Raw genomic sequence first — 15,254 nt, 5'->3', positions numbered from 1 at the left:
AATTTTGCAACATCATTGCAAAGATGACATCAAATATTCAGAAGAGAAATGTAAAAATCTAATGTTAAAAACCCATACAGATTAACCAGTAATCTGAATACTGGGGTGGACGTTTCAAGAAGTACGTTGACATGCACATATAATCAAGCTAAAGCGAGTTTTTGCATAGTAGAGCTGCAGTTTTCATGTTTCTGAGGCCAAGCTAAAATCACATTATCCAGGTCTATTAGTCCGACTTCACAAAATCTGACTAAAGCATTAACAGCACATGCATCAATTATCTACAATAAGGTATAAAAAAGGCACGAACAGCAGTCAGCCGTAGAGCAAATGAAATGAGAAAATGCAACCCCTAAAGAACAAAAACAAAATCAGCCACACATAACAGAGTCAAGGGCCAAAGAGCATGCTCTGTAAATACACTCCCAGTGATACACCGCACAGTCAGATTAGAACGGACTGCAATTCATCATCGCCAAACTGATCCCAGGGTTGCGGTGAGTCTATGTGGGTTATCGTGCCAAAGGGGGAGCAATTAAATAGGCCTCGACCACCCACAATCCAACATGAAGCAGATCAGTCATGTTGCGATTATTACCCTCTCTAATCATGCACTTGTACGTACGACCCCCCAAATCTTGCCCTGCAAACACAGTTTGAAGAACATGGCTGCCCTTTATGTGAGCTCTAATACATTCAAATACCTTGGCAGTCTTGATCTTGCCAGCTAAATGCCATTACAAATTTGACATGGTCATATGATCTGCAAAGAATGACTTTTATGTTACTGTTACATGTACAGTTTGGCACCTTGGGTGAAGGGGACGATAGAAATTCCTCCTCGAAACGTATCGCAGTGGACAGCTTAGTGGTTTTAAACATTAAGAACTGCGAATGAAGCAAATCCATTAGCGAAAAGAGGCCCATTAGTTGCCTGAAATAGGACACAGTGTATCGGGGAAGAGGTTCAGATTAAAACCCTCCTTTCACACTGCTGAGACCCTTCTCTCTCACAATACAACTCTGTTCTCCAGCGCTCCACTATGGCTAATTGTACTCACAGTATATGCACTTTACTGCATGCAACAGACATGTGCTACATGCGCTTGTTATCTGCAGGCTACATGGACAAGGAGCAACCTTTTAATTCATTACAGTCAAAACGCCACCTTATATTTAGCATCAACGTAGGCATGGGGCAACAGCTCTGATGGGAGCAATTGTATTTTTGTGTGCGTTCTATAGTTTGAACATGTATTCTACAATCTATCTGTTTCCTCAAAACCATCCATTAAAATTGTCACGTGTTGAGGCAAATATGAGAATGTTGTTGTTTTTCTGCGGGAAAAGGCAGAGAAAAGCCTGAGCAGTCAAAAGGCAGATGGGTCGATTTGTTCCTTAGCTGTCCGTGTAAAATAACAAAGAAGGCCTGAGGAATTCGGCTGTCTGCGTGACAGAAATCCTAAAAAGGAGTTCTGTGAGGTACGAGACAGGACATGCCATTTCAATTTCTGGTGGACTAATTTATACTAATTTATAATTGGGTTTCAGGATTTAAGGGTTTATGGCATTACCTCCTCATGGCAATGAAGTTGTAAAATTGAATAAACGTAACACAGATAAGGTTAGTAAGTGATTTAATTACACAATCATGGTACCACATGCATATATTGTTAATGTCTTGTGGCTAAATGTTTGAAACGGAGTATTTTAACGTTTACGGATTGGCCCCATTTACTTCCATTGTAAGTGCCTCATTGTAACCCAGATTTTTTGCATTTATTAGTGAAAAGCATGACACAGAATGCATAAAACAACTACATGGAAAGGGGAAGAGAAAAAGAACAGGAAACGTGTCTAAAATTACATTATTTAAAGATTAAACAGTCTGTTCTTTTTTGTGCGATACCAACATTTCAGTGTATTTACAAACTCTGCTTTGAGGCCGAAGAAAATTACACTTTTTGAAGTAAAAAATAAACCATCAGCACCAATATTTATAGCAATATCATGAGCCAGACAAGGAACCAAACAGGTTGAAAGAAAATGTTATAGAAAATCACAATGAACAACGAGGGGGGGGTAATAAAACAAAAGGACGAACTGGAAAAGTGTTGGAAAAGAAAAAGGCACAGTCAAAGATAGACAAAACATGACGAAATAAAAAAAAGAGTTAAGATAATAGTTAAGCATTATGCCCCATTTAGACATTTCTCACCCTTCTGAACAAAATGGCTGGGAGAGGGCATGTGGTTGGCTATGCCCAAATGCCCTCCTCATCGTCCTATTGATTGAAAATGAGTGCAGGTTTAATCCAAGGCAGCATGGGATTAAAGAAAGAAGTTATTAGTAGGGAAAATAAGGTTCATTATTATGAATCAAAGATTAGTGACATATTCCCTTCAACAAACACACAAATACAGATAATGCTATAACATACGGTAAAACAACAGTAGAGAAGTGAATCTGTGGAATGCATCAAGACAATGCTGAATGTCACATTACAGAGTAAGACACCACTTTCCCATATATATATTTTTTTGTCTCTCAACAGAGGGTTAAGGGTGATTAGTTAGCCATTAAACCGGAGTCAATAAATGCATTAAATGCAACTGGTTTCACCCCCAAAACTGGGTGGCAATGCTGAAACATGCATTGAAAGCATAGCAGTATGAGCTCAAAATGAGTAACACACGTGGCCTATATCCCATCAAGCCTGGATGGCTTTGGAAAATACCTGCAATGGATAGTGCATGGTCCCTGATGGTCCCAGCTCTGAAGTCGGCATGTTTAAGGTGATAACAGGTGATAATAAGGTGCGATCGGGGAGGTTTGGAGTGGGCTCAGCTGTTGATGTGTGAGGGTGTTCATATTTGAGTTGGAAATATGTAAGTGAGAGATGACGATCACAGGAAAATGTGAGCTAAGTGTTTTCTTGGCAATCGCGGAAGAGACAGTGAAAAGGGGTTGTGACGGAGACCCTGTCTCAAAGAAGCTAGTGTGTGTGTGTGTGTGGGGAGTGCATATGAGTGTGTATTAGACATGTCAAAAGTATCCGTCCTTCGATACCAAGTTAATACTAAAATAAATATAGTAACAATACAAAAGCCTTTTTTGTGCATAAACTTAGGGGCGATGTGGAAACGGTAGAGGGAATCATGGAATTGAGTCACAAAAATGTAATTAAGAGTAAAACGTTGGATTTCAACTTTACAAATTTAGGATGAAATCAATGACAATTTTATCACTGACATTTATCAGATCAATGACAATGAATCAAAAATAAATTGCGATATGGCCAAGTGTGATTATTAAACTGCAAAAGGATATAATATAATTAAATAAATATATAGTCTGCATGAGCTGCATGCTTCTGACTGAAGGGGTGGCGCTGCTCTCTTCAGTCACTGGTAGGGCTGAAACGATTAGTCAACGTTATTGAAAAAGTTGACAATCTGTCAGGACTGGCTACACCATGTTCAGATTCAGAGAAAATACGTGCATGAAAACTGCATGTTTGTATGAACTACACATCTGACTGAATAATTAAAACAAATACTAAAATAAAAATATTAAAAGCCACTACTCTCTTTTTCAGTGTTGGTGTAGTACAATAGCATTTTGCTATTGTAAGGCAGTGTAGAGTTCCAATATTCCTTTTCAATGACTGTGTTGTGTGGTTCTGTACTGAGGCCTTGGGAAGAGTGTTGTTGATGGATGGGTCTCTTTCACTATGTGTATCAGGATGGAGTGCATGAACTGGATTACTGCAGGAATCCATGAACAGGTATGACACACTGCGTTTAGTGCATTAAGTCATGTCATAACAACCAGTAGGATTTGTGCTTCCTGGGAGAGCTGGGATTCAAGAATGCAACAGGCAGTCTTTTCCCTTTGAATTTGACTCTCTATTCATCCTTTATCATGTCAATTCTTTCCTCTTTCTCTCCATATGAACTAATGCCTGTTGGACAGCCATCCAGAAGAGAGTGGCTTAAGATGAAGGAATTCAATTTTTAAAACCAACAAAGAACAAAGCTGGTTAAATCTTCTAAAATCATCCAGTGAGGCCAAACTATTCCAAGAATAACAGTCAGGGATGTGCGCCTGTGTGTGTTCATGAATGAAAATACATGTGAACTTTTTTTGGTGACCCAATATGAAATAATACACAAATTGGGCTTGAGGTTGCTGTGCTTTATTGAATATGAAATATGTAATTTCCTGTTGTTTATGTTTGGTTGTAATGGATTCTTTATATACCAGGACCTAGGATTAGGGCTTTTAGGGGTAAATCACATATTAGTGACAAAGTGAAAGAGTGAGACAGACAGACAGACAGACAGACAGACAGACAGACAGACAGACAGAATTTATTAACAAAATAAATATAAACAAAACCCTCTGTGATTGGCTCACCTGATCTGGAGAAGCTTTGTGATTGGCCTGGTCAGAATCGGAGGCCTTGAGGTGGTCATCCTCGTAGTTATCAGCCATTAACTTCATGCGGTTCTGCGTCTATAAAAGATACAGCTCATTGTCAATGACTGTCCACACACACACACACACACACACTTTTATTCCCTTATTGTGAAATAAGCCTGGTCTGACTCTAAAGCTGGTAGTCTTGGGGCTTGAGTTATCAAATCTCCATCTCAGCCCATGCTGTTAGCAGTGGAAATTGTATCTGTATGAATTCAATTACAAGCATTATAAGAAGTGATTCTGATATTCTTTTTGATAGACAGAGTATTACTTCAAGCCCTACAGCGAGAGAGGGATCACACTGCATTCACGCAAGTTTCAGCTGGAATGGATTTGAGAGAGGAGGGAAAAGGGAGCAATGGAGATATTATAAACTCAGAGGAGAAGGGTGTGAAAAAGCAATGCGAGAGAGAGAGAGAGAGAGAGAGAGAGAGAGAGAGAGAGAGAGAGAGAGAGAGAGAGAAAGACGAGATGCAAAGAATAGAACAAAACACAAGGTTCTGTAGAATATAAACACACATGCACTCACCTCTCGGCTCGATACAAGAGACGTTCAAGCCTGCATGCACTTAAACTAACATGCATTTTTAACAAGCGCCCCAAGGTTTCTGTGTCTGACCACCTAGTAGATTTGAAATGCCTGTTTTGGAGACAGTTGTGGCCTAGTGGTTAGCGCACATGCTCAGACACATTGAGCTGTGGTGAAATTGTGCCGCAAAAGAGATATGAGAGCTGTGGTGGAGGGCGCGATTTTCAGTGAATAGCAACTTAAATTTTAGTCTGTTCATCACGCAAAGCTATGGATGGCTTCAGAAGACTTGGAATAAAGTACATGGATGTAAAGTACATGGACTAGTTTATGGTAGTTTAATAGTGCTGTTTTGACCTATTGGGCACTTGACAGTAGATGTCGATCGATAGTGGATTTTGCCAATACCGATAACTAGAAGGTGGAAAATGCCAATAGTCGATTAATCAGCAAATAGTTTTTAAAATAGATTTATAGAAATTATAGAATGTTTAAAAAAAAAAGTATTTTATTAATATGATGGGCACAGACATTGAGGCTACAAGAGTGCAAAATGAATAAAATCCTAGCAGTATATAGTGCAACCAAAATCCCAATAATAACCAGAAAACAAAAGGAAGATTTGGTGCATAACGCAAGATTTGTAACTATAAACAAGCCCGGAACACACCGACTTATTTTTAAATGGAGATATGGCTCCGTTACAATCCTCTATATTTAAGTATTTATCCAATTAAGCTTTTTATAGCTTGCATTCACTAGATTAAAACTACTGGCAACTATCAGCATAGATTTTTGTAGATAAACGATAGTTCCAAAAAGCAACTATCGGCACAGATTAATCGGTAAACCCGATATATAAGTCCACCTCTACTTGACAGCATTTGGCCACTGTATTTTCTTTTTCATTGTATGGAAAAGTGTATTGTGAACATTCTCCAAAACGTCCTGTTTTGTGTTCCTGAGAAGTCACACAGAAATTAAGGGTCACTGAAATGAAATGCCACCAAAACTAACAAAGATGCCTCCAAAATTCCCTGCAATGAATTCCTCTGTTTTTATTTGTAACATCTGATATAGTTCTTAAAGAATTATTCGGTTTCAATACAAGTTAAGCTCATATCGACAGCATTTGTTGCATAATGATAACCACACAACATTATTTCGACTCGTCCCTTTTTTTCTTAAAAAAAAAAAAAGCAAAAATCAAGGTTTCAGGTTATGAGGTATCATCCACACTTTTTCTTAAGATAAAGCTCATCTGAAGTGACATTTATGACAGGAATGAGAGGAAGCATGCATGATTTATCCTGGCTAGCTGACCATCACTCTTGACTCCCTCTCCACCACATAGCAACAAGAATCAGAAATGAAATGAATCAATAAGACATTAAGTTCGAATGAACCCGAGCCCACACCCTGCCTTTCCGGATTCTTCGGCTTGTTCCCCGGGAGCTCCCTGACCAGAATGTGATGGTTGGGCTCCTTCTGTTTGGTTTTCTCACCCGCTTCCCTCCATCTACCTCCCCCTCCACCTTTCTCTCCTTTCCTCCCCCTCCGTTATGGTAATAAACATGCCGTTAATCGACCAGCAGGCAGCTGTGTGTTTAAATGGGCCGGATGTGCCCCAGTCACAGCACTCGTCTGGGTCAGAATTCTGTCAACGAAAGTGGACTGGGTGAAAGTGTCTTAATGGCTCGAATGGGCCGATGGGGAGCTCGGAGGTGGAGAGGAGGGCCTAAGTCAGGGAGGGGTTTCATCCTCAATGAGCCAGTTTAAGGAAATACAAATTTGGATTGCTGCCACCTGTGCTTTGTGCCCCAAACACAGGGCCTTTTCTCTGGTTCAGCTCTATAATATGCACAAGCAAATGTACAGGTTCAGTGGGTGTTTTAAAGGAATTTTACTCACCCTCAAGTTGTTCCAAACACCCATATGACTTTTGTTCTTTCAAGGATCTCAAAAGGAGTTAATTCTAAAAAATGTCATATTGCTGTTACCATTAAAGGACAAAAGCACCTTAAAAGGATATATTTAAGAAATACAAGCAATAACCTTCAATAAGGAAGCAGCCAGCTTGAATATGCACATGCACAATTTGAGAGCTGCGGCAGAGGGGAAGATTTTCAAAATTCTCCTTTTGCATTCCATGGAATAAAGAAAATCATATGGGTTTGGAAAAACATTTTTGTGTCTTCAGTGAGTAAGTGATGACAGCAATGCCTTTTTGGCTGAACTTGTCCTTTAAGGGATAGAATTGGGGTTGGAATGTGTTTTATGTTTGTGTATGTTACATGTGCTAAAGACATGTTTATGCTAACATGTCTACAGTACATACATAAGAAAACATCCACAACATCAACACTCACTGGTCACGACGCTACCGGTCACATCGAAATCTGGTGTAGGCTGGACTTGTTCTCTACCTTTTAACAAGCCACTTAGTCAGAGGTTAAATAAAAACACTGAACAAACAAGCCCTGAGCAGCTCTCAGTCACCCTGTACTCAACAGCCTCTCAGTTTCTCAATTTGCCCCACAGAAAGCGGCAGTAAATATGGGGGGAAAAGAAGGCCGGAGGCGGAGGCGGAGACGCAACAAGGGGAAGCCATTATAGCCCCTGGAAAAAAAAGCAACATTTTAGATCAACTGTCACTACCTCACGAGGAAAAAATACCCCATTCAAGTCAATTTGTTCCACATGCTCAGTGGGTTAGTGTGAAGGATTCAGGGTGAGGGTTCGGAAAGTCAGGCTTAAGCTCTCAGGCTTGTAGCATGTAAATCTTTGAATTGGTACAGAGATAGAGACGAAAGCGAGCAAGTGGTCAACACTTTTAAAGGACTAGTTCACCAGAAATGAAAATTCTGTCATCATTTACTTACCCTCATGTGTTCCAAACCTGCATGACTCTCTTTTTTCAGTTGAACACAAAAGGAGATGTAAGGCAAAATGTTAGCCTCAATCCCCATTCACTTTCATTGTATGGAAAAAGACACAATGAAAGTAAATGGAATCTTGAGGCTCAACTTTATTGTTCAAACACATCTCTTGTTTGTTTGGAAACAAAATGAAGTTAAGTAAATGACAGAATTTTCATTTTTACGTACACTATCCCTTTAACAACAGGCATACATGTTTTTCCCAGCATGTGCACAAATTATTCATTTCCTCTCTAAAAAAAAAAAAAAAGAAATTGGAAACATGCACACTGAAAATAAACAGTAAAAACAAACAGTTTGCCTTAAAGCTGTAGTATTTTAGGGTCTGGGCACCACAGAGCACCTACAGGGGACTTGGCTCGTTCAGACGCTCACTGGTAGAGAAACTCATTTGCAATGCAAAAGAGAGAGCAAGAGAGAGAAAGAAAGAGAGAGGTATTTGCTTATTTGCATGCTCACATGTGAAGTGGTTTTTGATACCGACTGGGTTTAGTGGGGCACTGGGACTTATTAAATGTTTATTGAACTGCACTGGGAATATCTTTGTGTGTAGGTGTGTACAAAACAAAAAAGCAATCTTATTTCTGCCATTGTGATTGACTCAACTAATTCTGAAGGTAAAGACGCTAAAAGGTACGAGTTTAAAAGGGTAATTCAGCCAAAAATGAATATTCTGTCATAATTTACTCACCATCATGTTGTATCAAACTGACTGATTAAACTTGTGATTTTCTTTTGTCCATGGAACACAAAATGGAAAATGTGGTTCACACTGTAACTACAGCTGTCAGGCTCAAAGAATATATAGCACCACAAAAATCATCAATACGATGCATTAAGTTTGAATATGTGCATGCGCAAATTACGTTATCAGAGCTGGGGTGGATGGCAAGATAATCATTATACAACAACTTAAATTTTGGCCTTTTCTTCACACAAAGCTATCGTATGAAGATTTGGAATATATTGCCATTTATAGAGTCATATGGACTACTTTGATGGTGCTTTATGTCATTTTTCTTTTCTTTTTTAAGCTTGAAAACCTCTGGTCACTGTATGCTTTTCATTCAGTCAATTTTCAGGAGCCTTCTCAGGGTTAATAACATGATTTATGAGGAAATACTTCAAATCTGCCATAATTTTCCTTAAAGATGCCAGTGTTAATTAAACATAACTCGAAAGAATTCCTTGTACCCAGAGTTCCCTGAGCGGGAACTAACTGAAAATGAAAACGGAGATGAAGTGGTGGTGGTGTATGGAGTGGTGGTGGTGTAGTGGCTAAAGCACAGGGCTGTTAATCAGAAGGTCACAGGTTCTAAACCCATGGCCACCACCATTGTGTCCTTGAGCAAGGCACTTAACTCCAGGTTGCTCTGGGGGGATTGTCCCTGTAATAATTGCACTGTAAGTCACTTTGGATAAAAGCGTCTGCCAAATGCATAAATGTAAATGTAAATGATTTTCAAAGGGGCTGTAACTGCTTTCTGCAAAGTGTCAAGCTCATGTCTTTGTTTTGAAAACAGGCGAAGGGTGTTATACAGTTGCCACTCTCTGAGCGGAAGAGGCCCTCAAGCATGAGATAAATTCGCTCTGAGAGGAAGAATGAGAGAAAGAGAGGCAACGCGGAGGAGACAAATTGCTACAAATGTCCATGTGTGCCCTTTGACCCTTGTGGATGATCTAGCCAGTGACATCATGCATCCTATATTACAAGGAGCCACTAAACCGCCTGGATTTACTTTGGCAGAGCATCCAAATGTCACACAATGTGCAGACAAGCCCAAGATGGCCTTCAAAGACAGAGTATGGACAATGGAAGAGAAAGGAGGGAGGAATCTTTTGATGATTTTGATGTTGAAAAGGAGGAAAGGGGTCCAGAGGGAGATGTTTGTGTATATATGTAAGGAGAGGGAGGTGTGGGTGAGTGTTTGTGGAAACCGGATCTCCTCGAACGGCCGGAGGGGTTCTCTGGACCCAGCTTGCATTCTGAGGAACAGGGAGGCACACTCCAAACTAAACAGCTCATATGTGAGCCATAAAGCACAGAAGAAGGTGAAAAGATGGAAGGAAGAAGAGACTGTGAAGAGGATATAAGGGGACAAGGTATCGAGATTAGCTCCGATTAACACCACATAACACAAATTCTGTCATCATTATTGTACGGTTTGATTTAAAAAAAATTATTATGCCATGCAGGCTTTTAGGACTAGCTATCAATGCAGATTTCCTGATTCGATTTGATTCCAATTCTAAAGCACTCGATTCTTGCTATTTATTTAACAGATATAATAATCAACACAACTAAAACTATAGTAAACGTTAAAGTAAAAGTAAAAAACAATCTTGGGATTAAAGGATAGATTTGGGGATTTTTCTAATGAAGCTTGTGATTAATCAGAAAATCAATATTTTTACCCATATAGGCTTTTACATAAGATCTCACTGAGGTCGTATCGCTCAATCTGACATGCAACAATCGCAAAGGACAGAAAAATTAAAAAAGCTTTGTTGTTATGGAATGGACACAGAGAAAGGGAGGTTGGAATGTTAAAACAAGAAACAAAATGTTCAAGAGCTAGCAGGCTAACAAGCATATGGATAAGCAAGAGCCTGTTAAGAAGCCCTCCCTAATTGTAGGAGCCCCTTACATCCAAGTGTAATAAAATTTGCCATGAAACCAGATCCCAGTCTGAGTGGCTTATGGTGAGGGAGGGTGTGTGTGCCTGTGTCAGGGGGTTCAGAAATCCAGAACATGGGGCTCTCTATTTCTCGTTTCCCCCCTTGTTCCAGACCCCACTTTTGTTGAATTCCTTCGGCTACAGGCAGTGATATGGACTTGATAAAGCAGAGCGGATGGGGAACACACACTTAGGCATGTTGCTCGAGAACACTGCATCGTCTACAAAAAACACAACACAACTGCTCATGTTACTGCCGCTAGCAGAAAATACATGAAGCTGGAATGCTTCTAAGTGCCATACATTTCTGTTCTTTCTGCTTCTCTTGTTAGTGTTCTTGTAGATCAACTGGTAGAGGATGGTGCTAGAAATGGCAAGGCTAAGGGTTTGATTCCCTGGGTTCACAAGGACTGGTAAAACATTTACAACTTAAATGCACTGTAGGTAACTTTGGATAAAAATCTTAAACCAAAAATGATGACAGAATTTTCATTTTTGGGTGAACAATCCCTTTAAATGTAAATGTGTGCATTTTCTTAGTTTCCCTCTTTTTCTTTGCATACCTTGATTCCTTGTTTGTATTTTTCCTCTCCTTCTCTCTCTCTCTCTCTTAGTGAGCTCTTATAATAATTGTCAGGAATGTTGACCTCAATTCTTTGGTTTCCGTCCCAACTGGAGAGCTAATTTGCTCACTTAATCTAATCATTTTCACAATTATTCTACTTCTGCGCCATTATAATTTCTCTCGCCCCCTACTCTGTCTAATATGGATAAAAATTGCTGATGAGCTGCCAAAAAAAGAAAAAAAAAGACAATCGAAAACGCACTGACTCATGATTATCTGTCATCACTCTGAATTCAATGCAATATCAAGTCTTTTTGTGAAGCTCAAAATTGGGGTCAAGGAAGTAAATCATCATAATGGGGAGTCTTTCCAGTACCTTCAGAGTGAGGTGACCTGTGGACCCCCATGACCTCTGGAGAGTTCATGACCTCACTCTACTTCCTCTCTCTCCATACCTCCTTTTTAATGCTTTGCAGCGTTTTCTGTGCTTTATGTGAAATTAAATGGATATAACAGAGATGGGGACTTGAGTTAGAGACTCGGACTCACGGACTCGTGAATGTTTCAAAAATGACTCAAGTCTTTTAAACTTAACTTTTAATATCTTAAAGGAAGAATTAGTAATTTTTTTGTATGGTTTTATTACACCTGCTTCACATTTCCATGTATGTTATGATATAAGGACTCTTATCTTAGAATTTGATTATGTATTTCCGTGTAAACCTCGAAATGTGACAAGAATCCCATTCAACTTAATGGCACTCACTGTGTCATTTGTGCTCATTAGGATCGCCGATGCTGACCAGAGTTTGCGTTAATTTAAACTTAGCCATTTATTTAGTATATATACCACCACTGCCCCCTCTATTTCTCTCTCTCTGTCTGTGTGTGTGTGAGAGAGAGAGAGAGAGAGTGAGATTAGACCCGTATTTTAGCATCTTGCAATCAGCACGTATGCAGCTGGCAACTATTTGTCAAAATAATACCTAATGATATGGCTGGCCGATAAATGATATTTATCAGAAAAAAAGTTTTGATATCGATGATAAACTTTTGAGTACTTTTCAATATTTAGCATACGTTCTACATCTAGAGTAGCCGATCGAAACAGGAACGTGTTGCTAAAAAAGCAAGCAGTTTGGCAAATTAATACACATAACTAACTAACTGAATCACAGACATGAAATCAGCCTGTTAGGAAGTACTAGCAGGCAGCCCTGCTGTCATGGAAACCAATCAGGCTCGGTAATTTAATATAGTTGTGTAGCGAACAAGACAGCACTGACAATGCAATACAACAGCTGTCGACTGAACACAACAACAACAACAACAACTACGACATCACCATTGCGGTTAATTTATGTACTATTAGTTAAATGTTTTTTCATGATCCATAGTGCTGTCACAGGCAAGAACGTTTTCTTCTGGTGATGTTTATTGCCAGTTGGCAATCCAGTTTATGGTGCATTACCACCATGAGCTGGAGAGTGAAATGTCTCAAGAAAGTCTTTCAGTGGAGTCAAACATAATCAAACATTGGCCAAATTGCCCAGCCCTACCTAATGATATCATTTTACATTGCATTGCATAGGCCATACTGCATTGCTTGTGGGCGCATTCTGAGCCTTGTTGAACTGACCACGAGAAAAACTGCAGCAAATTTATTAAAAAACATTTTTTACAGGAAATGTCTGTGAAATAGGGGCCCGGGTTGCTCAGTGAGTATTGATGCTGACTACCACCCTTGGAGTTGTGAGTTCGAATCCAGGGTGTGCTGAGTGACTCCAGTCAGATCTCCTAAGCAGCCAAATTGGCCCAGTTGCTAGGGAGGGTAGAGACACATGGGGTAACCTCCTCGTGGTTACAACATTTTGTGGTTCTTGCTCTCGGTGGGGCGTGTGTTGAGTTGTGTGTGGATGCAGCGGAGAATATCCATATATAATATAATAAATGTTTGTGTTGCATTTTATTTCATTATTTCACTTCAAAATCAAAAGTTAAGATACATTTGACAAAGTATGTTGTATGTATGTTTCGATCGTATTTTCGATCTAAAGCAGGGGTCAGCAACCTATGGCAAGTGTGTCAGCATTAGCAAACGGAGGGGACATCTCTGGCACACCAGCAATGGCTAGAGAGTAGAAGACTTTTATTTATATGAAATTCTGCACCTGTATTCCAATCTGAATGGTAGGTTAAACAAAGTTACAGGACTGCAGTATAGCCAACAGACTAGTGCAGCGCATACAAGCAATTCACGCATTGTGATTTGAAATAAAAGGAAATAAAGTTTTAAGATTGTGCAGGTTGGCACTTGACCAGGAAAATAAAAAAATGGCACTCCATGTCAAAAAGGTTGCTGACCCTGCTCTAAAGGCTTATGTTTAAAAGTTTGAAATTAGATTTGTAGACAAATATAAATATTTAATTTATACATGTATATTTTAAGTTAAGTTAAAGCTGAAGAGTGAGAGCAGCCAATATAAGATAATTACATTTTTTGATTTAACATTTTTGGTCACTGCATAATTCTGTGTTAATTAATAGCTATTTAATTACAAAAAGTATTACTTCATAGTTTTGATGACTTCACTACTATTCTAAAATGTGGAAAAAAGTAATAATGAAGAATGAGTAGGTGTGTCCAAACTTTTGGCTGGCACTGCAGATATTTAATGTGCACCATATTGTGCAATCACAATAATTACATAATAACTATATTTAAAAGATGGCACGATAATTGAGAGAGTGTTTCAAATTAGGTTTCTACTTTGTAACATTACTTGTTTGCCACTGAGTTTATGTAAGGGCTGTCTATTGCTGACAGGATTACGCAGAACTTGTGAGACTCATGATGGTGGACAGGTGCGTGATGCTCTCTACAGTTCATATTCGGATAAGCTAAATATGCATTTGTGGAGCACAGCACATCTGGTGGTCTTTTCTTTTATTAGTAAACCAGTGTGTGTGTGTGTGTGTGAGCTCAACATGTCTGGAAAAGTAATGTTTTATTAATGGCCCTCTGTTAACAGTAGGAGTGTTTGCTCCCTAGTGTTCTCCAGGTCACCTCTAAATGGGTTTAACTCAGGTGTGTAAGAAAGTACACACACAAACACAAGTTTACAGTCTCACACACATTCCCCTGTTGTAACAATTCCTTTTAATGTAAAATACATGATGGTCACAGGTATGCCATTACCTGTACCTGAAAGCTGCTTTCCACTCCACCGGCTCAGAACAGTTAAAGTGCACAGTGGGCATGATTTTGTGCCACATTTATTGCTTGAACAATACAGGAATAACAAAAAATAATGGAACAGGGGTGAACGGAATCAAGGAATGACAAAAGTCAGACTCAAACTAACATTTCCCACACAAGCACCAAGACACAATCTACTGGAACACCCGCATTAACCATGAGGACATGTTTTGATGAAAATGATTTGAACAAAACCTAAGTCAAGTATACTGCATTTCAGTAATGCTTATACACTATTATGAGTTTTTATGTTAACTTTCTATTTTCGGTTTGTTTTTCAATTTTGATGTCCAAAGAAATCATTCAGAAAAAGCACACATGAACACTTTAACCTGGACATATTCAAATGTTTTAGGTAGACTAATATGGAAGCAAGATATGGTTTAGTATACAGACTTATTGTTTTTCTATCAGTGTTTGAATACAGGCAAGCACTTTTTGTGCAATTAATTAAGATGTATATGCAAATTTCTATAAATAACAACACACTTTAAAAAGCACTATGAATGTAAAAACAACATTGTGGCTATATGAATCCAGAAATAAGGTGGATATGTCTACAGTAATTGTACTCTTGTGCACTTTGAGTTTGATTTTTCCACCATTTAACACTCTGAACCATGTGGTCTTTGAGGACAAAAAGAATGTTAGAAATAGTTGGGAAAAAAGTAAGTTTAGGGCTCTGTCATGATCTTTTTTCGAGACCATTAAAAGTAATTACTAAGTCTCAGAAGTTGCTAAAGAGGCCAAGACATCAAAAGCAAAGATATCACAAAAATACAGTCCCAGATCCCTGCAT

At 39.0% G+C, this 15,254-nt stretch overlaps 1 protein-coding gene across 1 annotated transcript in view; it reads right to left on the bottom strand.

The window, feature by feature from the left end:
* The window catches only part of LOC127639023 (ELKS/Rab6-interacting/CAST family member 1-like), a 293,380-nt gene that overhangs the window by 46,302 nt on the left and 231,824 nt on the right, over positions 1–15,254 (bottom strand). The window contains exon 18 of the mRNA XM_052120833.1: positions 4,420–4,518. Coding sequence (XP_051976793.1) covers positions 4,420–4,518 — 99 coding nt within the window. The remainder of the gene's footprint in view (positions 1–4,419; positions 4,519–15,254) is intronic.

The sequence above is a fragment of the Xyrauchen texanus genome, chromosome 47 (assembly GCF_025860055.1).
Source record: "Xyrauchen texanus isolate HMW12.3.18 chromosome 47, RBS_HiC_50CHRs, whole genome shotgun sequence".
NCBI lineage: Eukaryota > Metazoa > Chordata > Actinopteri > Cypriniformes > Catostomidae > Xyrauchen > Xyrauchen texanus.
This window is presented reverse-complemented; position numbering and strand designations above follow the sequence as displayed.